The 26,024-nt window shown below is 28.3% G+C and overlaps 1 protein-coding gene and 1 pseudogene across 6 annotated transcripts; one reads left to right on the forward strand and one right to left on the reverse strand.

Moving 5' to 3' along the window:
- Window positions 1–1,494: 1,494 nt before the first annotated feature.
- LOC145202434 (uncharacterized) lies at window positions 1,495–20,798 on the reverse strand. 6 transcript variants are annotated; one of them, XR_016450795.1, is made up of 12 exons: window positions 20,390–20,785; window positions 19,342–19,469; window positions 16,589–16,757; window positions 14,182–14,303; window positions 11,238–11,624; window positions 10,836–11,012; window positions 8,003–8,131; window positions 7,841–7,927; window positions 7,541–7,606; window positions 6,387–6,508; window positions 5,200–5,759; window positions 1,495–2,005 (listed from the first exon to the last, which is right to left on the reverse strand). XR_016450795.1 is itself a non-coding variant. In XM_090082134.1 (11 exons), the coding sequence occupies exons 1-10, from the start codon at window positions 20,673–20,675 to the stop codon at window positions 6,410–6,412; spliced, it is 1,650 nt and encodes a 549-aa protein (XP_089938260.1). In that variant the 5' UTR covers window positions 20,676–20,789; the 3' UTR covers window positions 5,544–5,759; window positions 6,387–6,409. The 6 variants fall into 6 exon arrangements, 1 of the variants encoding a protein (XP_089938260.1); XR_016450797.1 differs by lacking the exon at window positions 1,495–2,005 and having other exon boundaries at window positions 5,544–5,759; window positions 11,131–11,624; window positions 20,390–20,798; XM_090082134.1 differs by lacking the exon at window positions 1,495–2,005 and having other exon boundaries at window positions 5,544–5,759; window positions 20,390–20,789.
- Window positions 2,013–4,809, forward strand: LOC149891041 (uncharacterized; annotated as a pseudogene).
- Window positions 20,799–26,024: the final 5,226 nt, after the last annotated feature.

A 26,024-nucleotide genomic window follows, 5' to 3' on the forward strand; every position in this document is an offset into this window, starting at 1 on the left:
AACTATCTTTATTCCATTGTTAAATTTGACCACAGCGACTTTTACTTTTTTACAAGACAATTTATTTTTAAAGCGTCTTTTATTAAAGGTGGGTTACCTTGGCCTCCCCACTTTAATTTTATTGTCACTGCGTTAGATGCATTACAATAGCTTCAATTCAGGAAGAAAATTTTTTTCATTCATTTGTTAGAACGTTACATTCTTTATTGTTGCTCCTTTTAACTCTTTTTGATTTTTTTTTGATTCGCCATAAAATGATGAAATTATAAAGTGCGTCTCGAAAAGAAAAAAGTAACAGAAAAGTTTAAGTGTATTAATTAGGATAAAGAATTTAAAATGTCAATAAAAGTGCTCATGTAAGAACTCATCAAACAATTTTGGAAATTTATTTCAAGTTATCTTTACGTTAATTTAATTTGAGGAATGATTTAAGATAAGATCGCGTTATTTTCCTTTTTGCGAAGAGTTTTTCTAAAAAGCAGATAGAGATTCGGCGATTCTTTAGGCAAAACTACCAAGGTTCAATCAAAACCAAACTTATTCTTTAGCGACACTTTCTGACAATCACACGCGTTTAAGCTACTGGTAAGATAGGCCATTTCATTCAGAAGGTAGTTTTGACATGACCTTTTTGATTCCCGTTACTGTAGTTAGGAATCAAAATAGAATCAGTAAAAAAAGGTTTGATAAATATCAATGGCAATACAAAATCGTTCACATATCTATCGTCTCGCCCATTTAATGTCGTCATCTGTTAAGATGGTAATAATAAGATAGTAGCAGAGATAATTATCATGATGAAATACACTTCCAAGCTCGAAAACCTTTTAAGAAAACTTAAAGATCAAGTTGAATGTGATTTCAATAGAATTACTTTTCAAGTTCCTAAGAGGAGGCATATTTACGTAACCATAATGATGGTGAAATTATATTCTGCCTTAACTGACGTTTTAAATTTACTGCTTTGGTCAAAACTCCAATTTTAGAAGACATAAGTCAGCTGAAAACTACTTGATCTACAATTGTCGTCGATCCCGATTATTTAAAAGTGTTACTTTTGTTCTCATTTTTAAGACCGTTTAAAGTGGCATCCCTGTTTTGGTAACCATCAGGAAAATTAAAAATAAACTTCAATATTTAATTATTATTTAGGCTGAAATTTACGTCAAAAAAATAGAATATTTAAGATCTTATTTTTTGAACAAATATTTAGATTCTTTCTAATTTAACCCTTATGCGATTGAGACTATTTCAGTTTAGTTTTTATGAGGTTTAATTGAATTTAAGTCAATGTAAAATATTACGTTTAGGCATTATTTCAAAATTGATTCACGCTTTTAATTTAAAAACTGGGAATTATGTATATCAGGTCTAAATGAACTCATGTATATCTGGGTCTCAATGAACTCAATCGAAAAGGTACTTACTTGAATAGAAACGCAAAATACGGCCTTGTGTCACCACTAATAATTTAAAACCCAAAACGCTACAAGCTGATAGACAAGTGTTTTAGCTTTTAACATGTAAGACAATTTTTTGGTCATAAAATAAATGATTGGTAAAAAATAACAACAAAAAAATTTACATATTTGCACATAATTCGTGTGGGTAACATCTTCAAATACATCGAAGCGACCGCCCATATGCAGCAAACAAGTAGGAGAGACCTTGGTCCTAAATGCTATTTAACAAAATGAAATCTACTATTTGAAGTAGAAAAACAAGTTGAATTTACTCGTTTGTATATTTTCGTGGTTGCCAAACTCCTTTTTACTCCTAGTATACTCGTGAATGCCGAACTGGGGTCCGCAAACGACTTTGTAGGATCATGAGGTACAAATAAATAGAAAAATCTATTTTGTGTTCAAACACACTTAATTTGATTCCGAATGCCTTAAACATCAATAATGACGACAAGTTATTTTTCTTGTTGCAACAAGATTTTTCGGTTTACTTTTTTGTAAAAATACATATTTACTAATAAAAATAGTTCCAGCATGGCCTACTATATAACACGGCCGGATTTGTTGCCTTGAACGCAAAAAATTAGTGGGCCGAAAAAACACGAGTTTGAAGTTTACAATGAACCGATTTAACAATCTTAAATTAAACTTTTTTTAATTCAAGTAATACTTTATTTTGCAATGCCAAAAAAGTGTTGTGTTGTTGGTTGTAGAAGTAATTATAAGCGAAAGATTGAAGAATGTTCCAGTAACAGCAACCACGTAACATACAAAACTGTGTTTAGTTTTCCTGATAGCAATCAGTTAGATCTTCGAAATTGTTGGATTAAGTTTGTCAACCGAGCTGATTGGAGCCCCACAGAAAACTCAGTTATATGTATCGATCATTTTGAAGATAAATATTTGAAAAGAGGTAAACGTATAACATTGAATTATTGCGAAAATCCTATACCAACAATTATTACCAACCAAAACATCCTATCAAAGCCATCTTTAATTCAATCAACCTCAGCTTTACGTAAGCCCCCTGCAGTTCGTATATATTCTCATCCTTTTCTCGATGAAACATACGATTTTAGAAAACATGATACAATTAAAAGCATTATAGATCTTAATGAAAGTTTCTGTCCAGCAGGATTTTCATTTAAACTAGTTGATAACCGTGTGTTATTTCTTAGAATTTATTTCGACGACGGGGATGTTACTCCTAACATTGACAGTATTACTATTGATAAAGACTTACATGTAAAGCTACATATGAAAGGTATCCCAGTTCCATTGCCTAAATGGTTTAGAGAAGGCAGTGTTTGTAAATTGACCAGTGCCAGTATGCTTGTTAATTTTGTTTCTTATATGCATGAAGTTGCAAAGAACGTATCAAAAAGTGTATTATCAGATTTATATAAATTATCTCTTTATAAACCACAAGGACGTCCAATCTACACAAATGAAATCATTAGATTTTCTCTAATGCACAGATATACATCAAAACATACTTTGTTATTAGAAGAGTTTCCACTTCCTTCGTTGTCTTATTTAAAATCACTTTCAAAGGGTGGCATTGATCCATTATCAGGATTATTATTACTTTTGGAAAATGGTAGTATAAGTGCTGACTGTTGTTTTAATTGATGAGATGTATTTACAAAAAGGTGTCCAATATCATGGAGGAAGTTTAATTGGTGCTGATGATGATGGTAATTTCTATTCTGGTATAGTTGTGTTCATGGTGGTTAGCTTGAAAGAATCTATCCCCTTTGTAATTAAGGCCTGTCCAGAATTTCAAATTTCTGGTTCTATGATTAGTTCACATATAGAAGAAACGTTAGATACTTTATATAAAGCATCTTTTAATGTACGAGCTATAATAACTGACAATCATGCAGCAAATGTTTCAGCATTTAAAATTCTACGTTTAAAGTTTGGTGAACAAGATAATGAAATATATTTTACTTTTATGGGACACCGGGTTTACAATTTATATGACAGTGTTCATTTACTGAAAAACATTAGAAATAATTTATTAAATTCAAAACGGTTTGTATTTCCACCTTTTGATTTTATTGAGTTTGATGATATTATTCATGTTGAAGCTGGAGAAATTTCTTGGAGTTTATTGCATAAAGTTTATGAGAAAGATGAATTGTTACCTGCTAACTTAAAAAAAGCTTTCAAATTGTCTGCCCAAACTTTACATCCAGGAAACAACAAACAAAGTGTTCCTTTAGCTTTAAATATTTTTGATGAAACCACCTCTGCTGCAATCATCAGCTATTTTCCAAACGAAACTGCAGCTGCTAGATTTCTAAGGCTTATTAATATTTGGTGGACTATTTCTAATTCAAAGGTAATGTTTAATACAAACAATAGGATTGGTAATGCAGCTATTCCAGGTGACAAAAAGTCACAATTTTTTCGAGTTTTTGCAACATGGATTAATGAATGGAAAAACTTGCAGTTTCAAAGATGTAATAAGTATACTTTATCTGCTCAAACAACTAATGCATTAATTACAACACTGAAGGGTACTGCAAGTCTGATTGAAGATTTATTTTCAGAAGGATATAAATATGTTTTAACTAGCAGGTTTCAAACTGATCCATTAGAAAGACATTTCAGTAAATATCGACAAATGAGCGGTGGAAGATTTTTAGTCAGTTTACGTGAAGTTCAAAGCTCTGAAAAGATATTATGCATGTAATCCTTAATTAAAGCCAATATCAATTGTTGGACGAGCAATCTTAAACTTGATACAAAAATTGACAAAAATGAACTTTTAATAAAATTGGAAAAATATAGCAATGAAATTCAAGAGAATGAGCTTTGTCATGACTCTTACGAAGTTGCAATCAATATATCTGGTTACATCACGAAAAAGATTGGGGATAAATATAACTGTTCTAACTGTCTGAAATCATTAAGTTTCAATAAAGTCTCAACAGAATATCTGGAAATTCTTTCACGTGGTGGTTTAACAAAACCTTCCAAAGTATTAGCTAACTATGTTTGTAATGGGTTTATAATTCTGGACACTGTAAAGAAAATGTTATTAAAGTATTCCCATGATATAAAAAATGCATCCTTGCTAGCGCTAGAAAAATATCAACCAAGTGATAGTGATTTTATGTGTATAGAACATGAGGAATGGGGAAGGCATTTGGTAAACACAATTATTACCAACATATATTTTAACAATGAGCAACAAATTAAAAATGGAAACATTAGAAAAAATGAAGTTGCTGCCTTTAAAGTTCGACAAACCAAAAAAGACAAATGAATAAACCCATAACAACATAGTATATGTATATTGTTTTTTTGAGAAACAAAAGAAACTTGACTTGATTAATCTTTTTGTAATATATGTAAATGCTTTCAGTAAATGTGTACATTTAAAAATTATGCTAGTTTTACTAACATTTTTGTTAATTTTAGTTGTTTGAACCAATAATTTTAAGACTAAGATTTTGTAGATTAAAATTGATGGCTAAAATAGATAGTTCATTCGGCTTAATGCAATCATGATTTATTATTAGCTAACTGTTTTAGTGTTTGAAGGTTAAGAATTTTGGTAATAGTAATAATTATAGCTAAGAGCAAATTATTTAAATATTATTAATGTCTTTATAGAATTACCTTCAGGTTTTGATTCAAAAGCTAAAAACCTAAAATCGGCCCACTAATTTTTTGCGTTCAAGGCAACAAATCCGGCCGTGTTATATAGTAGGCCATGGTTGACCTTATTAAAGCATATTTAATTCTTGTTTAAACAGACAAAATCATATACTTTTGTTGTTTTAGATTGTTGAGTAAAATGAACAACAAACAAGCCAAAGGGAAAGCCAAAGGAAAAGACAAAAAAGTACTATTTATAAAATAGTTGGACGTGCTGAGAACGAATCTGGCCACGAGAGCCTCCTAGAAGTGGTCAGTTGGAAAAAGTATTGACCACAAAGAACATCCAGTTTTTGAAAATCACGTTCTTGCAACGCCATGCAGCTCGAAAATTCAAGCTCACCCAGCCATACAAACTTAAAACGTTGAAAAAAAAGACATCCGTCGAAAGAAGGAAGAGACAAAAGATTTTAAACAAAAAGCAACAATCTGAACAGAATATGATCGTCAGTACAGAAATTCGTACGGAAAATCATTTATCTTGGAGCACAAATCTCATGACTCTCAAAAAGCACAACCAGCAGCATCACATTATGCCAAAACAGTTGTTGACTATATGAATGTCGAGAGAAAGAGGATAAGCTTGCAATCTTGTCAGAATTACGTCCGATTCTTTGGGGTATTCTAAAAGGAAAACGTGCATAATTGACAAGTTAAAAAATCTCAATATACAAATATTGTATAAGATATTGCCAACACGTGGCCGACTCCATAATATTCGCATTAATGATGTTATAATATTATCATAACATCATTTATGCGAATAATGTTGATATGATTGATGATAATATTGGAATCATATTAATATTATGACTCAATAACATTCGCATTTTTGATGTGGTAAGTAAATGAAGCATTTAAAATACTACTTTTATATTCTAGTGACGTCACCCGTTAAATACTGAAAAAGCTGCTTAAGAATTCTGAGATCTGTATTACAATAAAAATTGTGTAGTACACGTAATATTTAAAAATTGTGTAATACACGTAATATTAAAAAAACTGTTCTAAAATTCACTAATATAAATTCAGATCGTTGATTGAACATAGCTACAGAAAATGATTTTTATTAATTTAAATGATTTATTTAAGAGTCTTGTCGAATAAAAAGTTGAAAAACTCTTGGAGTTTTGAGATGATAATCAATTTTACGATGTATTTTACACAGTCAAATTGATTAGACTTGGATTTTGAAGTCAAAATCTCATACTCTCGATTTTGTATCACAGAATGCAACCATGAATTTTATACCTTTTTTTGGGTTGGATTTCATTTTAATCAGAAATTTCATCTGTACCGTCATCTGTCTGTTTCAGACTTTCAATTTGTATTATATTGCTGCTATTTTTTTCGAAGTAGCTATCCAAATGACACTAAAAGAGAAAATAGAAATAATTAAAGACCAAAGGTATGATAAGTGTCAGAGAACAACAAGTCGTTTTTAATTGACATTAAAAATTCTCTGCTTTAAAAATGTGTTTTTTTTTTTTTTGCTTCTTTAAGTTGACATCGTTTGAGAAAGTAAGACTTTAAAAACTCATAACTAACCTTAAAAATTAATAATAATAATGGACATAAATATGATATGCAAATAATAATGATGATAATTCTAAACACATCAAATATAAGACACAAAATTACAACTGGTCATTTTAAGGGAGAATCTAAAAATTAACAATAATAAAAAAAACCTGCAAAGTTATCGTGTTTATTCCACGATCATAAAAATGATTGCTTAACTAAGTCAGCGACGATGAAAGCATTTTAAAATTTTTTGGTGTGGAAAAGTATTCTGAATTTTTGTGAATGGATATTTGTCGCATATTTTGTCGCCACGACACATATTGGAAAATACAACACCGTTTTTAAGTGTTTTCCTTTCACTCTTGATAAGCATTACAAGTATGAAATTGTATATAAGCTTCGAATCTTATAGTGAGATTATGAATTATAAACTTTGCATTACCTGCACAGATATTACTAATGATTAAGCTAAGGAAAAGGATCTTAGTTAAAGTAGGACACTGAATACAGATTGTTATTACCCTAACTTGAAATTTCGATGTGGGTAACTAAAAACTTTACTAAAAGTCTTACTAAAATTTTACTAAAAACTTTAACTCTGTGCAAAATCTGAAGATCAACAAAAAAATTTTCAACAGGGAAGGGAACAATTCAAGAGTAAAATAAATGATTACAGTAGCAAACATGACCAACATATTTCAACTCTTGTAACAGTAAATATTGTTAAGTTCAAATACAAATACACAAAGAAACAACTTCAGAGAGTGTGAAGATCGGAGTAAACATAATCATACTAATGTGTAACTTTTTAAAAAATCACAAAATTTACGAGTTTTAACCATGTCGACTTTTAACAAAACTTAAAATTTTCTAAAGATAACCTGCGTTTGAAGGTTCTGAAGAGCAAACATGATCTTGCTGGCAAATCGAACAATAACATCTTTCACCTGAAAAATTAAAAAATTAACCATTGACTTTCATCACTGATTTAAAAACTAACAGTAAAAAAAAAAAAAAATCAAACTCTTATGAGAACCTTAGTTAATAATGAGTTTTTGACAGAAAAGAATTTGTAAACATAACTTCTGAAGTTTATTGTCTCTTTTGTAAACTGGTAATTCGTAAATTATTAACAAAGATCTTATTTCTATTTATAGTTTAGTAAACAAAAAAACACTCACTTTAGTCCTGTCCATGAAATGACCTCTACACTCTTTAATTTCACCATTTAATGATCGCAGCTTATTCATTAAGTTTGTCAAATTACCCTAGACGAAAGAAGAAATATTTAGATCATGAGGGACTTGTATATTGAATGGATCTATAAAATTCTTAATGCTTACCTTCTGTGATGCTAAAACATCATCAGTGTATAAGCATGTATCTAACAATAAAATGGCTGAGTGAAGCCTGTAATAATCTGTTTCTTCATTAATATGAAGCTGATAAATCACTTCTAAAATTGAACGTGGCTAAAAAATTACAAAATACAACAAGTTGAAAAAAAACACACAAACTAAATTACCAAGTATTTAAAAAAACAAGTATTTAAGTATTACAAAAAATTATTTAAAATACATTTGAATTTTTAATTAACCCAACTGTAAGTATTAAAACTTAAACTAATTTTCTTTCTCTTTTTTTTTTTTCTCTTGCTTTTTTAATTTATATTTATTTTTTTAAGCTTAGTTTAGAAAAGTTTCTATCAGGAAATGCTTATCTAAACAAATAGTAAGATATATTTGATTCAAAGTCTGTAAAGTGAGTTATTATTATTATTATTATTATTATTATTATTATTATTATTATTATTATTATTATTATTATTATTATTATTATTATTATTATTATTATTATTATTATTATTATTATTATTATTATTATTATTATTATTATTATTATTACTATTATTATTATTATTTCATTTTTCTGACAACAGATGGATATTGTGGTGGAAAATTTGTTTATCTTTTGATGCAATCTATTTGTCAATAACCTCAAAAGATTGAAAGTATTGCTTAGAAACACTTTACTCTATCAATCAGTTTAGCTGAAAAAGCTTTATATTTCTAAGTGTTATATTTCAAGTACTTATGTCTAAAAATCATGGAAAAATAGCAATACTCACAAAAACTTTGGTTTTATAAACACAGCCTAAAGAACCTTCTTCTTAATAGAGATGAAACAGGTAAAATTTATCTTTTTCATTCATATAGGCAGAAATAGACCACTACTAACATCAACTATACAAAGTTAAACCACTCAGAAGGGTTCAGAAATTAGTAAATTTACTAGATTTTCAGCTCAATTCTACAATTTACTTTCTTAAATAAGCCCCTAAACAAAGCCCCATCATGTTTTGGTTACACTTTCCTTTCTATTACATTGTATCAATGTTAAAAATCCTGCATGTCCTACTGAAATTGCAAAGCCCCCTGATCTACTTATAGTTTGCATACAGATATTCTACATTCTATTTAAGCATAGTTCTTTATGAATTTGAACCAGCTGTGTATAGTTTTCAGCTCTTTGTTTGCCCAGAAGCCATGAACCACTGCAGCAAAACTGTTCCAAGAAACTTTCTCTGTCCTCTTTAGCTTCTTGGCAAAATTTCTCACTCTATGATCTTCCATACTTGTGGGCAGAAGAAGATACCAGCCTTGACCTTTGCCTTAAAAAGTTTTAGAAAACCATCTTGGAAGTATTCAAAAGCTAACAGCTTCTTGTGTAGAGCTGTATCAAATTGTTTTACAAGTCCTAGCTAAATGTACAATGGTGGCATCAACATCTTCAAAAGGTCTGTAAGTACACTGTGATTCAGTTAAAATTACATCAGCTTTTTGTAAAAAACCTTTGTTGAAAATACAAGAACATCATAATGCATGGATAAATTATAGCAAGTATTCAATCAAAGCCACTTTCTCTTTAATTAATAAAATCAATCTCTTTGAAAAAGAACCAACACACACACTGACATAATGATGAAGGCTTTGATCAAGGTTTTGCCAGGAGTGTAGCAGCCTTCAATGGGCTCACTGATAGATGCTTTTTGTAGCACACAAGCTACTTCAATCAGTCCCATAGAAAAAAAATCACAAAGATTTATGTGTAGATATGTAGCTCACCATTCTTTCATAGGAACGAAGAGATGGAAATTCTCTCTGAAGAGGTCTGTGTGCTACTTGCAGTGCATTGGTTTCTTGAGTGTCCTAGCTTCTCTATGACAGTTGCAAGTTGATCTTTATCCAGATTTATGGAAAGTGCACTTTTATTGCTTCAACTTTTGGAAGGGTCCATCAAGCAGAAGTAGTAATTGCTTGACTTTCTCTTCAATTCCAATAAGTGTTGGAATTAAGTTAATAGTCTTTTTTTAAGGGTTTCTGGTACATTTTTGGTCATTTTACACATCTGAGCAAACTAAATATAAATTTTTCCAGTTTTTGCACAGATAAGAAGAGATAATAATAAAAATAAAATACATAGTAAGTAAATTAAAGATAATACATTCTAAATATTGTTAAGTATTTTTATTATATTTTTTAAGTTTATTGAAAATCCTCCTACTTAATTATGAGTAGATATTATTTTGTTTAAATTTACACTTATTCTAACTTTGAACCATTTTTAAAACAATTCAGTTACTTTTAATAATTGACAGAAACATCAGTCAAATAATTACCATTCAATTTACAGTTATTGAATAAATGTTAATAGAATAATTTAATTAAAAAAAAAAAAAACACTGATTTTGAGACAGTATCTCAGTAACAATTAAAAAAAAACTAAAATTATTTTTTAAAATTATACAATGTTACTTTTAGATCAACTGAAATTAAAACAAAATCAACCAGTGTAACAAGATTCAAACAAGTTTATGACAACAATCAGTTTAAGTTTAGACATTTTTTAAAATTTAGAAATTTCAAAAAAATTTTGAGTTCATATATAATCACAAATTTTTATGAAACTTTTATCTTAAAATATTTTTTTAACAACTTAAACTTACTTATATTTATTGAGATTAAAAAAAAAACAGAGAGCACTTACTGTTATATTTATTGAGATTAAAAAAAAAACAGAGAGCACTTACTGTTATATTTATTGAGATTAAAAAAAAAACAGAGAGCACTTACTGTTATATTTATTGAGATTAAAAAAAAAACAGAGAGCACTTACTGTTATTGGAAAATAATTTGAATTTCTTGATTTTTGAAGTATGTTTGTTGCCATTTCAAATGAAAATACTTGTTTAAATTGTAATCCACGCAAAGTTAATGGGATGTAGCAAGAGAGTTGCAAGATGTTGTGATGCTGAAGATTCATTGCAGAAATATCTTTGCTTAATTTAACCATCTAAAATTTAAAAAAATTTTCTATATAAGTACTACTTCATGTTTGTAGCACTAACTTTTTTTAAATCTCCAATTAATGTTTAGAATAACTTCATATAACTAGTTTAATAAGAATGTACCTTTGAAATATTTGTTAAAATAAAAATTAAAAGCTATGGTACAAAATCCATTGCAAAAGGATTGAGTTACCATGATTTAACTGAAAGAATGTTTCAAAAGGCAATACTTGGTCTTTATCCCATTGATTGTAAGAATCCAATAGACTTCCAATCAAAACCTCTAAATCCCAAACAGCAAGCTGGACAACTTTATCTAAGCACAGCCTCAATGCAACTAAAACTAAGCAGTCAATTTCATCTGCACAAAGTGTCACAAGTTTCTTCTGAATACAAAATGTATACAATCTTAAAAGCAGTATAAGATTTGAACATCTGGCAAAAAACCTTTCTCTTATGCTACTAGTTTCAGTGAATTCTAACTCTTCTGGCTGCATAGGAATAGTGCAAAATTTATTTAATGAGACAGATGATGGAACAAGTTTTATGGCATCAGCACCAAGATTAACCAAAAAACCAAAGAAATCTGCAGCTTTGGGAAACCAACTTTTTCTTTTCTAATAGAAATTAAAAATCATACATAATTTGTACACAAAGTTTATATTGAGATAAACATGTAAAATAGAAATCATTAAAATATAATCAAAAATCTACTAATTGATTACACAGCTCAACACATACCTTGGTATAGGCTATGTTTTTAAGGTTTAAAACAATTTTTGAACAAAACTAATTAGAAGAAAAAAAAACAGGGCAATAGAAAAAGTGTCATTTAACAAACTGTTTTTACAATTGTTTATATTTGTTAAGGGTCTGCATCTCAAACAATTGTTTCAAATTGTTAAAGGACTGCATCTTAAGACCATTTCTGTATGGTTTTCTCCAAAACAAGACCATTTCTTGTATGGTCTTGTTTTGGAGAAAATCCAAAACAAGACCATACAAGTCAGAGATGTTCTCATATATTATTTAATTACAAATGAAACTAAGTTAATAAGATTATGATTTAAATAAGAAATAATAAGACTAGTCTCAGATATCATATTAAAAAGAATGATTAATAAATATTTTAAAATTGGTAAAGATCTTTTCATAAAACAGTAACAAGATTAATACTATAGTTTGAAAAAGTATGGTGAAATCTTACTAATCTTAAATTTTGTAATAAATAGTGAGCCTTCTTACCTTTAGTATTTCAGTTTTTTTCAAAAGTATGTAAAACTATTGAGAAAATGTTTTTTCTTAATTTAAGGCAAGTTCTTTAAGTATTCATAATCACGAATCAATAACTCTAAGAGTATTTTATGATTTTTTTTAATAAAATATAAATATAAACTGCATATAGATAGGGTTAACCTAACCTTGTATATATGTAAAATTTGGTATTTACTAATGATGCAATATGCTAATTTATTACTTTTTAGATAAGATATACAAGTATATAGCATATAGATAGAAATAGTCCTGAATGATGTCAATAAAGGAGGAATTATTGAGATGTCCTCATTTAGAATGACTCAGAGATATTGCAAGTAAGATTGGATGTGGAAAAAGTAACATTACTGATCTTATGAAGAAGTATAAGAACATAGAAGAAAAAGAAAAGACAACAGAAAGTAGATAATCCAACATTGCATGTAGAATTCAATGATGCAGTGCTCCTAAAGACTGGACTATTACCCAATGAAAATAAGCTGTTTGGATAGATTAGTCTCCTTTTGGGGTATTAATGAAAAGTATCATTCTGAGTGTATTAAAGCAACTGTTAAGTATCAAAAGAAAAAAAACCTATGAGGGTGATTTGCTTCACATGCTGCTGGAAGGGTTCATAAGATCAATGACATTATGGATCAAAACCAGTTCCATGAGAGCCTTGTTTATCCTCTAAACCAAAGTTCCAAGGAATTATTCCATATGACAACTACCTATTTCAGTAAGATAATGATTAGGCACACCACAAATGTAACAAAGCATATGTTAAAAAATATGCTTACCTTATCTTCAATACTCAATGATAAAATTTAAAAAGCATGTAATGATAAAACTTGTAGTTTTAATTGCATTCAAGAGGCATGGAATAGCTTAGAATAATTGTTATCAACAAGGCTTGTTGACAGCTTAAGAAAATTGAAGCAATCCTCCCTGCAAAAGATGCTATGAGCAAGTACTAATTTAAGAGATTTTGTTCTAAAGAAAATGACTTAATTAAGATAATAATACAATATAATAACTCTACCAACAATTATTTTGTACAATATATATTTGTTAATAATTACATACTTGTAAATACTTATGTATCTATTACAGCTTTTACATTGACTTTCTTGAAAAAAGTTGATGGGTTTTTTTTTTCTTTAATTTTTCATATTTTAATTTTAATACTAATAAATAAGAGCACAATTTTTACACATTGATACTTTAAATAAAATCACTAAATGATTGTTTTTTACCTCACAAAAGTTCTTGTTTTTTATTGACTACAAATAATTTTGAATCATGAAGAGCATGTTTTAAAGCAGCAGATTTAGAGTAAATTGAGTGACAAATTTTCCTTAGCATCTCAGTTTAAAACTTTTTTTTTTATGTAAATTTCTTGCTAGTGTAGTTAAAACATTATAATAATATTAAATCAAATTTATAAAAAAACAAAGTTAATAATATTAAAAAAAAATTAATTATTATTAATTTTAATTAACATTATTCACTTTTATTCATTCAATTAAAAGTCATTTTAGAGATTGAGATATAAAAATATTTTCAAAAGTAAATTAAAAATTAAATTTTACTTTTTATTAAAATTAAGGAAGTTAAGTAAAATTGATTTTATGTGATCTATCAATTGATAAACATTATGGTATTTCTAGATCATCAGCCATTATATACTTTAGCAGTACTGTTAAGAAAAAAAGTTTTATTTTAAATATTTGTGATGTAAAAAGATGAGTTACTTATGTCATACTTCTTTTCAGATTAGCAACATAATGCTTTTATAATAAGTTTTCATAATTAGTAAAATAATAATAAAAAAATTAACTTTGTTATCAAAAAGGCAACAAATTCTATAAGGTGCTCCTTTACTCAGTCAAAAAAAAAAAAAAAAAAAAAAAGACTTACATTTTCTATAGAATCCAAGAGAACATCATATGCAAGCTTTGATACTACATCATCTTTATGCAAACAAATCAGTCTCCATAATAACTGACAAACATCATCTGAAGTTGACTCATCTATGATAACTAATAGTGAAAAGAAGAAAGGAGAAAAGATTAAAAGATTTAAAAAGAAGAAAGGAGAAAAGATTTAAAGATCTAAAAAGAAGAAAGGAGACAAGATTTAAAGATCTAAAAGATTTTAGGAATAAGCTTCATTTTTTTTTTTTACATATTTGAGAAATTAATAACTAATTGGGGAGTGATGGGTCACTATATCAAATGGACCAATTTTTACAAAGTTCCTTAGATTTTTCAAAGTATGTTCCATTGGAAAAAGCCAAAAAATGACTCATTCTTAACCCCTTTAAGAAAATTGCATAGATTAGGCTAAATTTTCAAAATAAGAGGAAAGAAAGTACTATGTGCATCTTTTTGAAACTTAGTAATCTTAGAAATAATTATAAAATTGGAATGAGTTTAAATTATCACTTGTTATTTACTAAAAAATCAAAGTACATAAATATTATTGATATGTAAAATCTTTAATAGACACCTAAAACCTCACAAATTATTTGACTTTATGAATTAAAGAAAATAGGATTTTTGGAATAAAGAGTGAAATTGTTTATATTCTTAGAGCTAATTAATAATATAGTTAATAGCTAATTTACAATAGAACATTAAAGCCTTCTCCTGGTTCTTTTGTTAAAATGAACCATATATTTAAAAAGTCTAAAAGAATAAATGTTTTGAAGAACAAAACCAAAAACAAGAGCTTATGTGTTTAAGAGGTAACCATTATGAGAAAGTGTATTTAGCACGGTACAAGAGCGAGGTAGAAATTGTTGTAATCCTTTTAAAAAGCATGAAAACAAGTCTCAAAATCTAAACTATAACTTTTAGCTGAAGAAAATTTTTAAAAACATATTTAGTTATTTTTTCTTTTATAGTCTCTTAGAGTTATTAGTCTTCCAGTTGTAAAAGAGTTTGGTTTTTTACCTGTTCAGAAACTCTGTACTGATTGTCAAAAGACACATTTTCATCTGTATTCTAAAAATAGTAATACAGATGAAAATAAACGTTGTAACAACATACCCTCATGACAATGACAACTTTGTAGTCAGGTTTGATTAAAAAAAGATCTGAATTTAACTATCATTATTTTTGGTTGATCTAGTAGTATAAAAGAAAACACAAAGTGAACAAAATAAGAGCTGCTACATAAATGGCTGTTGTAATAATATTAGATGTAGATTCAAAAGCAATTGGTGAAAGTGTAACTAATTGAACCATCTGCTACAAAAGTAAAAAAGATTATGACTCAAAACAGTCAAAATTTGCAAAAATATCTTCATAATCTGAAAAAACCACCCTGTTTATGCTAGCTCCAGATAGTGAGACAATAAAGAAAACCCAACAGTATTTATAACTTTATAAAGATCTGCAAAACAAACCAAGGAAAAGCAAAAACATACTGGGAGTCAAGGTTGATGGTGTAAGCAATATTTCCTAAAATGACTTCTTTTAAAGGTTTTGATGATACCAAAATATTGATAAATTTTTAATTTTAAATATTTAGTGTTATAAATCATGTTTTTAAAGATTATTTGATTTTGTTCTTTTAAAAATATTTTTTTTCTCTTTTTAAAAGTTTAGCCTAACTTATGGGATTAAGAATCTTATCAGATACCTTTCTTACAGAGGACACTTAGATTGATTTGTAAAAGAAATTTCAAATTATTAAAAAATTTATGCAATCATATTTAATGAATTTTTTGAATCAGAGACACAACTCTACAAAATCTGGCTGGGGCTTTTTTTGATGACACATAACTGTTAAATGAATAGTTCTAGTCCATTGAATTTGTTCAAAATGATTATTCAGCTTGAAAAAATCAACATCCAACTTGATTTATAGCATTTCAAATTCTAGTTTTAAATAATGAGCTCTTAAAATCACAAAAATCTACAATATAGCAAGGAAGATTTCAAGTTTAGCCTCATTATAGAAAAAAAGTCAAAAATCAGATTTTTAATTTTTTGCTCATCTGAAAGTATCTTACTAGCTTGGAAGTATTGAGGTATGTAAAATATTTGTTCAAGAGTTATCAGCCTCTAAAAAAGAAAAAAACAGTTTTTGCATGAGATGGTAGATTTCACACAAAATTTCCTTTTTTTTAATTTCTCAAGATATTTAGCGGATATTTTCATTGCTCATTAACATACACTACCCCAACAAGTTTCATCAAAATTTGAAATGGTCCATGTGGTAGACATGGAATGACCCTTTATAGACCTTGGAGTGACAACTAGGTTTATCATACTTAAAATTTATCATGCAAATAAAAATTAAATATTAGAAAGCCTACATGTCAACAATGCTATCTTTATCACCTCGTCATTAACACCATCCAAGTCTTCGTCAAAACAGCTAAAAAAAGGAGTCATGTCCTGTATAAGCTCTTCCTTCACTTCATGAACAAAGACCTCTTCACCAGGAAAAGTATCAGGGAAATCATTTTCAAGAAAACTTGTCACCTTGAAAATGATAAATATGAGAAGTAACATTCTTTAAATTCATATTTTAAAAATTTTTTTAAAAATATTATTAACTTGAATGTAAATATAATTTTGTTTTTAATCAGCAGCTTTTCTTGTTAAATCTTTTAAAGAGATATTTATATGAATCTATCTTTTAAAAAGATATTTACAGTTTCACACTTAGCAGCAATTATCAGTCATGAAGAACACAAATATAACAATCACATATATAACTATTAGCTTTCAAAAGTATTTTTACTACTAGTTTTTGCTTTAAAAAATTTTTGAAAGTAGGTGGAGATCTTTTATGTTAAATGTGCATTAGTGACATTATAGTACAGTAAAAATTTTTTATTGGACTTTGTATTTTAATTTTTCAAATTTGTTTGAGTCAAAAGTATTTTTACTTTCAACTACATTCGAAAAAAAGTGAAAAAATGAAGTTAACTTTTAAAAATATTATATTAACTGTTAAAGTTCATGAAATTTGTATTCAAATTAATCAATATTTGGTGACAACCTTTTAAGGTAACTGCAGCAGCTGATATTTGAGGGATTGAGGCAACAAGTTTAATTGGTTTGTCTATAGGGATATTTTCTTTTTATGGTACAAAGTTGTAAACAAAATCCTTTTTGTTAATATCACTTTCTTCTCTAACTTGACAATCATACTCCTCTCATAAATTTAGGTAGCATGTGATTTTTTGTCAAATTGGTATAGTATTTAGCATCCAAGATGCTTTCAATTTAAACTAATAGTCAATTTGAACTGACTTGCCCACAGCATGACACTATCACTTCTGTATTTTAAAGTTTGTAAAGTGTACCAGTAGTCTTCTCTTTTGTTTTTTGGATGTCTAACATATTTAGCACCATCAGATGAAAGTAAATTATACTTACTTTCATCACTCTGCAACACTTTACTCTTATTTTGTTAGTCCAGTGTAAATGCACTTTTGCAAGTTTTACTCAAATCATCTGATTTTTTTTTTAAATCAATGGTTTTCAACTAGGAAGTTTTTGAAATATATGAATCTCACATAAACATATTTTCACAGTTCAATCAGATTTTTTACTTCAGTATATTTCTCATACTGAAAGTAATGCGTCCCTTTCAGTAACTTTTCTTAGTCAATCATATTTTTGAATGTGATTTTGTTAATTTTCAACAAAATTTGCTGAAAAAATTCATGTATTACATTTACATGCAAGAATTTGTAAAAACAGTAATTTAAAAAATTAGGAGTAAAAATACTTTTGAATTTTCTTTACTTTTGCTTTTTCTAAAAAACATTACAAATTGAATTCTATTACTTATTAAATCATAAGAACTTCTACTAATTAAAACTATAATTGTATGGGTGTACATTCCACAAACAAATAATGGTATTAATAACTTTCATTAAAAAGCAATAAATAATAATAGAAATACTTTTGATTACTACTGTTTGTATATACAGCAGCATGCAAAAGGTTGTAGACAGCTAAATTTTTTTCAAGTTTTTTCATCATAAACTTTTGCTTTTTCACTGGAAATGAGTTCCTCTCATGTGACTAGATAGTATAAATAACTCAAGAAAAATGATAATTTGTAACAGAAGAAAGAAATTCAAATTTTATTAAAAACATAATTAGGCAAAAATTTATAAACAGTACCATACCTCATAAAAAAATTAAACTTTAGTTAAGAAAAACTAATGCTAAAATTAATTTACTTAAGGCAAATAATGGGAAAGTCGATCCAATTTCCACTTATAAGCAGATTTTTTCTTATTCAGTGACAAATCAAAGTTTTACATGTTTGATAACAATGGTATCAAGTATGTAAGACATCCAAAAAATAAAAGATCTGCCCCTAAGTATGAAATGCCAACAGTTAAACATGATGGTGAGATTTTTTGTCGTGATTCTATTGGTTCACCTTATTGCATTGAATAGAATGGCTTCATGGCTAAATTTTCTAGCAAGACAACAATCCAAAGCACTGCGCAAATTCTATCGAAAGTTTTTTCAACTCAAAAAAATCCCACTATTAGACTAGCCTTCTTAAACCTCAGATTTAAATCCAATAGAACATCTCAATTGTTAATTGAAGGGCAAACAACCAATCAATAAAAGTGATTTATTCAAGATGCTTTTGGATTGTTAGGCAAATATTTCAAAAGAAGTTTTTATCATATACTTCTATATTCTTAGTTGACTATATGCCTCTTTGTTGTCAAGCAGTATTAAAATCTTGAGAGTATTTAATAAAATACTGATTTTCTGCAAAAAATTTAGAAGATATTAAAAATAATCTCTTTTTTGAATTTCTTCATTTTTTTATAAACTTTTGCATGGTTTTGTTTTTAATTAAATTAGAATTTTTTTCTTTCATTATAAGTTATCGTTTTTTAGATAGATTCATACTGTGTAGTCACATTTGAGGAACAATTGTTAAAACTTTCACCCATTTTTAGTGAAAAAGCAAAAAGTTATGACAAAAAAAATCAAAAAATTCAGCTGTTTATAATTTTTTATACTACTGCATGTATTTATTTATACAGTAGTGGTCAAAAGTAATTTCTAAGTCAATTTTCACCTTCTTCAAAAGCTGTTTATCATGTTCATTTAAATTTTGGGTTTGATTTTCAAGAGAAGTTTCTTGAGAATGATGAATTGTTTCAGATTCAATATTATCTGTTTCTTCTACCAATCTTGTAAAATCTCCTGCAAGAAAAAGTAATTTAGAAAAAAGCTAAATTAATTTTTAAGAACTTACTTAAAAATTATTTTGGCCAGTTGCAAGAGCAAGGGTTATAAAGACTTTTACAAAGGTTATTTCAGAGATCAAAACTTTTTACCCTGATTTTAAAACAACTAGAAAACAGTTTTTCCCTTTATATAACAGATACATTTTTTTCCTGGATTGTTTTACAGATGGAGTTTATGGTAGTAAAAAAAAAGACTTCATATTAAGCATCATGTATTGACTTTTGTTTTTTTTGTTTTTTTTTGAAACTTCAGGTTTGGAAATCCATCATCTTCTATTGTAAACAACAGAATTAGATAAAGCAGTTGATTGATTTCCAATCTATTTTAAAGTTGTTTTATTAAAGAAAGTTGACTCACTGAGATATTTTTTCCAGATCTACGGATGTAGCATGTCTTCCTATTTTTTATAATTAGGAAGTTGAAGTTTTTTTAAAATAGTTTGCATCTTACTTATTTTTTGTTGCTTCTATAAACTATACAGTATCAGAATCTATTCTTCCCTGAAATTTATTGGATTTGATTATAACATAAATTTCCTAAAAATTCCAGGCTTTCCATGAGTTATCAAAAAGGCCTTTATTTTTTATGTAATAAAAAACATTATTACAGCAATAATGATATATAAAAACTCTAATGAAAATGTGGTTTAGAAGCCACTATCTAATTGACAAACATTATTTATTTTTGTTCAAATTGAAATTGATTTTAATAATAATGCAACTATATTTTTAACTATATATTATTTCTGCAATTTAACTCATAAAAGATTTTATAAAAAATTTAAATTATTTAATTCAAAAATACAAGGAAATCCATTATTTTTAAGTTTCTCCAATATAGTTAAATGAATTAAAAAATGCAATATATAACAATACCCTCTTCGAATTTCTTTCTCATTTCATCAATTTTTTCATCTGTTTCTGACTTAACACAAAGATTATTTTTTTCTGCTAACAAGCCCATTAATGAAAAATGACTTTTCTTTTTTTTTGATACACATGAAGGAGGGGTAAGAGTTTGGGGTGACAAAGTAAGTTCATCCTGATAAACAGCTTTACTTGAGGTCAAAACTTGGTTAATTGTTTTCTTTTGAAGAAATGTTGGTTCAAGAAGTTCATCATCAGAGTCACTAAATGCCATTATTTGATGAACTAACTGCATAATATTTACATTAAATTATGATTGGTAAAATGTCCAGAACAAGTCAAGAATTATTTCTTCAATTCCTTAGATAATTGTCTTCTCACGGTCCTCAGACAAAAGTGTAATTTTGTTTCCACGTGACCATGAGCTATTTAAATTTTCATATTTAAGGCTATATGAGGCTGCACAAAAATATGCAAAAATAATATCCTAACACCCGAGTATTTTAACAACAAGACGTGCTACAAGTTTTCCTAAACAATTTTTGGAATCAGTATAAAAAAGTAATTATAATCTATATTGTCAAGGAGACCAAATGTTGCTGAACAGTGTTTTAATAAAGTATAGCAATATATATACCGATTTCCTAAAAAAAAAGCATCTCAATTCATGATCTTTTGTGACATATTATCAACCGAAATTGGTCTGCATGTTTTTAATCAAAAAAAAAAATTACAATGTAAAGTGTTGTACTCAGAGCAGGAAAACAAATCTTCGTTAAAAGAAGCATGCTGGGTTATTTATTTTACAAATTAAAAACTTCCTGGTAAAACAAATAATATGGCTTCTTTGGGAAAGTATTGTTTGCAAGTAAATCATTTTTTGTTACTGAACTACTATGAAAATGTAGTTTTTACAAAAAATAGTTGACTTTTTTACGGAAAAGGTCGCAGTTTGTTAAAAACATTTCATCAGCCTTTCATATTCTTATTAAAACAAAAAAATCTTGCATTTTAAGCTTTTTACAAGTTGAACGCTAACTAGTTGAATCCCAGATTAAACAAAAATTCATAAGAATACAAAATGCTCGTTTTACAGCAAAAAAAATTAACCGTGGGTTATGGATAACCAATATCTCGCGATGTTTTAACCAAAAGATCCCTATGAGCAAAATATTTGAGCAACCAACAAACGTTTTCTAGATTTATGGTTACTCAAATAAATCTTTTGAAAACAATATAAAAGATCAGAGAGAAATGTTTGGACCAAAAGAATCATTTTAACTTGAATCAGCTGATCTTGACTGTGCCAGAAAGAAACTGAAATGAACTATCTAATTGATTATTACGATGTAGAATCTCAACAACAGGAGAAATCTAGTACACTTCAAGAAACTTTGTAATTAGAATCTGATTCAGAATCTTTCAGCTCCAAGGTAATTGGCATAAATTTTTCTCTTCTTTTTCTTCTATGCTGTATTATTTATACAATATTTGCTGTTACGTTTTTAAAAAAATATTAAAGTACCGTAAATAATAAAAGTATTTTTTAAAATATTTTCTATACTATAGTTGGTAATTAAAAAAATTGAAAATATAAGTTGGATTGGTTTTTATTGGAATACCTTAAACTAAGTTTATCCTGTTAAATTTTTTGCAATAAACTTTGTTTTGTATATAATTTTCTGCAATAAACTTTATATTATGTATGATTTTTTGCAATAAACATTGTTTTATGTATAATTTTTTATAAATATGATTTTTATTTAAAAACTTCACTACGTTTTTCCTTCACTTTAAGATAAACCTGAGAGAGAACTGTCAGGAATTTATAATAACGAGCATTTCAATATCCCACTGAACCACTTATGTAACAATATATCGATTGGGCTCAACACTTTTCAGTCGGATATAATTAGCAATAACTCGAGAATTACTTAACGAAATTCAATTTTTTTTTATAATGACGTTCTTTACACAAATTTTTAATTGTATTGGTGTTTTACTAATAATATCAGTTTATCAGCCCAAACTACCGAAAGAAAAAGACACGTTGAAGAAGAAAGGTTTTTTTTGACATAAACAAAGTTCGATCATCCGTTCAATTACAAGACATCCATGCATCCCAAAGAGATTTCGCCAAAAGGTTCGAATGCAGTCGTTTCCTTGTCAGAAAAGCACTCAAGAACAAGGATTTGAAAGCTTACACCAAGAAAAAAATTAGGAAGCGATCAATTGGTGGAGAATTAAAAGTAATTCACCGCGTAAAGAAGCTCATCAAACTTTTCAGCAGAGAAAATTTAAGCATTATTGAGGACGACGAAACGTTCTGCAAAATGGACTTCTCACAGTTGCCCGGTCATCAATATTATTATCAGTCAAAAGGTGTCTACGTTAGCAAAAAGTTAAGTATATTCAGACAGAAAAGTGTGCTCCGAAGATCCTTGTGTGGCAAGCAACTTGCTCTTGTGGCCTTAAGAGTGCTCCATTCGTCATTCGAAAGACTTTGACTTCCGATTTGTACATCACTAAATGTCTGCAGAAACGTCTTTTACCATTTATTAACAAGCACAGCAAGGCAGTTATCGTTTGGCCGGATTTCGCAACGATCCACTGCTTCAAGAAGACAAAGGAGTGGTACAATCAAAATGGCATTGAAATTTTCCCGAATGATGCATATCCTCTTAACTGTCATGAGCAGAGTGTAATCGAGAGTTTTTGGGCACTCACAAAAAGAATCTTGGTGAAAAGAAAAAAATCAGCGAAAAATGACGAAGATTTAATCAAAAATGGATTGCAGTATCGAAAAAGATCACTGAAAGCAAGATCCAGGCCATTATGGCACCTAATATCAAAAAAGTTCCATTACTTTCTACGTTTCCTTGAAATCTGCACAAACTGATTAAAAACTTTAAGTGATACAATAAACTTCAATATAAAAAAAAAAACTTGGATTAATTCGTTAAGTATTTCTCGAGTTATTACTAACTATATCCAACCAAAAGGTTTTGAGCTAAATCTATAAGTAGTTCAGTGGAGCTGCATTAAAAATGGAGTGCATTAGTGGGGCTGCATTAGGAAATGCTCTTATGCTTGAACTATCAAGACTGGTTACTGTTCAAACAATTGCATCAGTTTTAGTTTTAGAAAAATCCACAAGTAAAAAAAAACTTATAAGTAGTATTAAGGGTCTGCGTCTCGGAATCGTATTCTCGAAATGAACCGGGAAAAGCGTAACGAGACGAGAAATTTCCCGGAATAAAATAACGAGACAAAGGAAACGTTTGTCCCGGAATAAAGGTATAAATCGGGATATAAATTTTTTCTCGGAATTTAAAAACTGTGTCCCGAATAATTACGAAACGTTACGAGACAGATCAATTATATTAACTAGATATCTAACTCGCGCTTTCGCAATGAAGAAAATTTTTTGCCAACCAAGTTTATTTTGCCACCCAGAAATGACGCACTGTGACTCAAAACAACAAAAAAATGCCACTAAACCCCTCACAATTTTTTGGTAAAAATAGTGCCCTTTTTTAAATAATATTAAATTAGAATGATCATTTATTTGAAAATAAATGATCATTCTAATTTAATGTGTTTAATTGTTAAAATGTTTTTATTTGAATAATGATTTACTATTCAAAAAGTACTACATATTTGAAATAGCATTACTTAACAACTTCAGTGTTTCCTGTAAAATACAAGTAATATTATTTACTTAAACATTTTAGGAAACTTAAGGTGATAATTGTCAAAGAAGTAATAACATAAAATGTTAAACAGTGTAAAGTGAAAAAATGATATAAAGTACTCAAAAGTATTTCTGATATATATTAATGATTTTAAAAACAACAACAACAAAAAGATTAGATCTTATCCCGAATATACGTGAATTAGGAGTGGATAAATTACGATTTTGGAACGATTTACTTAACGAAATCAAATAAAGCTGAAGAAGTTCGTAAAGTGAACATAAATTAATGCTACTTTAGATTGATTTATTTCAAAAGTGAAGAAAAAAACTAAAACAATGTGGTAGAAATTATGATTCTTTTATAGAAAAAGAATACCAATGGCTTCAAGAAAATCTTATGACCAATTAAAGTAGCCATTTTGGTTCTGGAAAACCCCATAAACAATGGGTGGTCCTTGGAGAGCAAAGGAAAAGAGAAAAAATAAAAGAACTAGGTATTGAACATCATGCTCTATTGTTAGTCTCTGCAAAAAGTACACTTTTTAAAAAAAGTCAAATGTTTTATAGATCAAAAAAGTTAAAGACACTTTGGATAACCTTTCCCTTAAATATGAGTGTAAAACAAACTTGCATTTGAAGTGAATACTGACCTCAGCGGTAAACAAAATTTAAAGAGTTAAATACTATCCCAAAAATGTTTTTTTTCCCTTGATTTTAGTTGCTACCATTAGTTTTTATAAAGCTGTGTTTATATAGATGGTATAACAATATCAATAATACCAGCTGAAATAAGTAATGGTAAGTGTGACAGAAATTCATTATTTGAATTTCATAATAAGGATTAATTAGTATGTCTCATTATGTCTCATTAGTCCCGTTAAAAAGATGCAAGTTCCGGGAAATTGTAAAGCTCCTATTTTGTCCTGGACGTCTCGTCTCGTCTCGTTTCGGTATCGTCCCGGATTTCGAGTTAAGAATTTTATTTAGTTGTGAATTTCGGTATAATAAAGTCTCTAATTCTTAACATATCATAACACATTTATAAAAAAACTTTTTAGAAAATTTGAACTGTGATCAGAAACTTTTACATGAGAATTACATTAAAATATTACATTAGAATTGCCATAGTGAGTGTAAAATACTGAAGATGGAAAAATGGACCCCTGGATCATTAGTTAACAATATGATTGACGTCTCTTTATGTGCGAATACTTATTCTAGACCATAGCTTAAATATTTTGATAACATATATTGTTCAAATTTATGTTCCTACATGGTTCCTATATAAAATGAGCAATAAGTTGCATGAAGGTCCATCAATCAATTATTTATGATCAACCATATCAAGCTGCAAAAGAAGTAGGTGAAAAATACTTACCTTAGCAAACATTCAAACTTTAACATGGAGTATAAAATATTCTTTGGAAGAAGACAGAAGTTTAACACTTCTGCCTTCTTCCAAAGAATATTTTATAAGGCGGGTAATAAGGCCCACTAATCCAAAGTTAGGGAAAAAATAAATTGTGAAACTTTTTTTCGACATTAAAATATTAGAGTTATCTGGTTTTATCACTGGCAGCAAAAAAAAATCAGCATTTCTTTACCGCGCATTCGACAAAGGTGGGCCTTAATACCCATACTTACCTTACTCCATGTTAAAGTCACAGATTTTATGTTAAAGTCAAACATACATAAGTTTAATAGTAATATGTAGAAACTTAAGATTAGAAATTGTGAAAAAGATGATCAAATTACAGGCAAAGTTGGAGAGTTTCCGGAAATTAGCATTAATACTTGTGAATGGTGTGACGTCATCAGTATTTTTGATAGAGACATTGATAAACCAGGAACAACTCAAGATTTAACTGATGAGGAGATCATAAAGAAATTATTCTTAGGAAAAAAATTGAAACACAGATCTTCTTTCCCATTCAAAATGTTTTTTAC

This window comes from Hydra viridissima, unplaced genomic scaffold, assembly GCF_058129835.1.
Source record: "Hydra viridissima isolate aposymbiotic clone 2 unplaced genomic scaffold, HvirCarnegie_v1 scaffold_3, whole genome shotgun sequence".
Taxonomy (NCBI): Eukaryota; Metazoa; Cnidaria; class Hydrozoa; order Anthoathecata; family Hydridae; genus Hydra; species Hydra viridissima.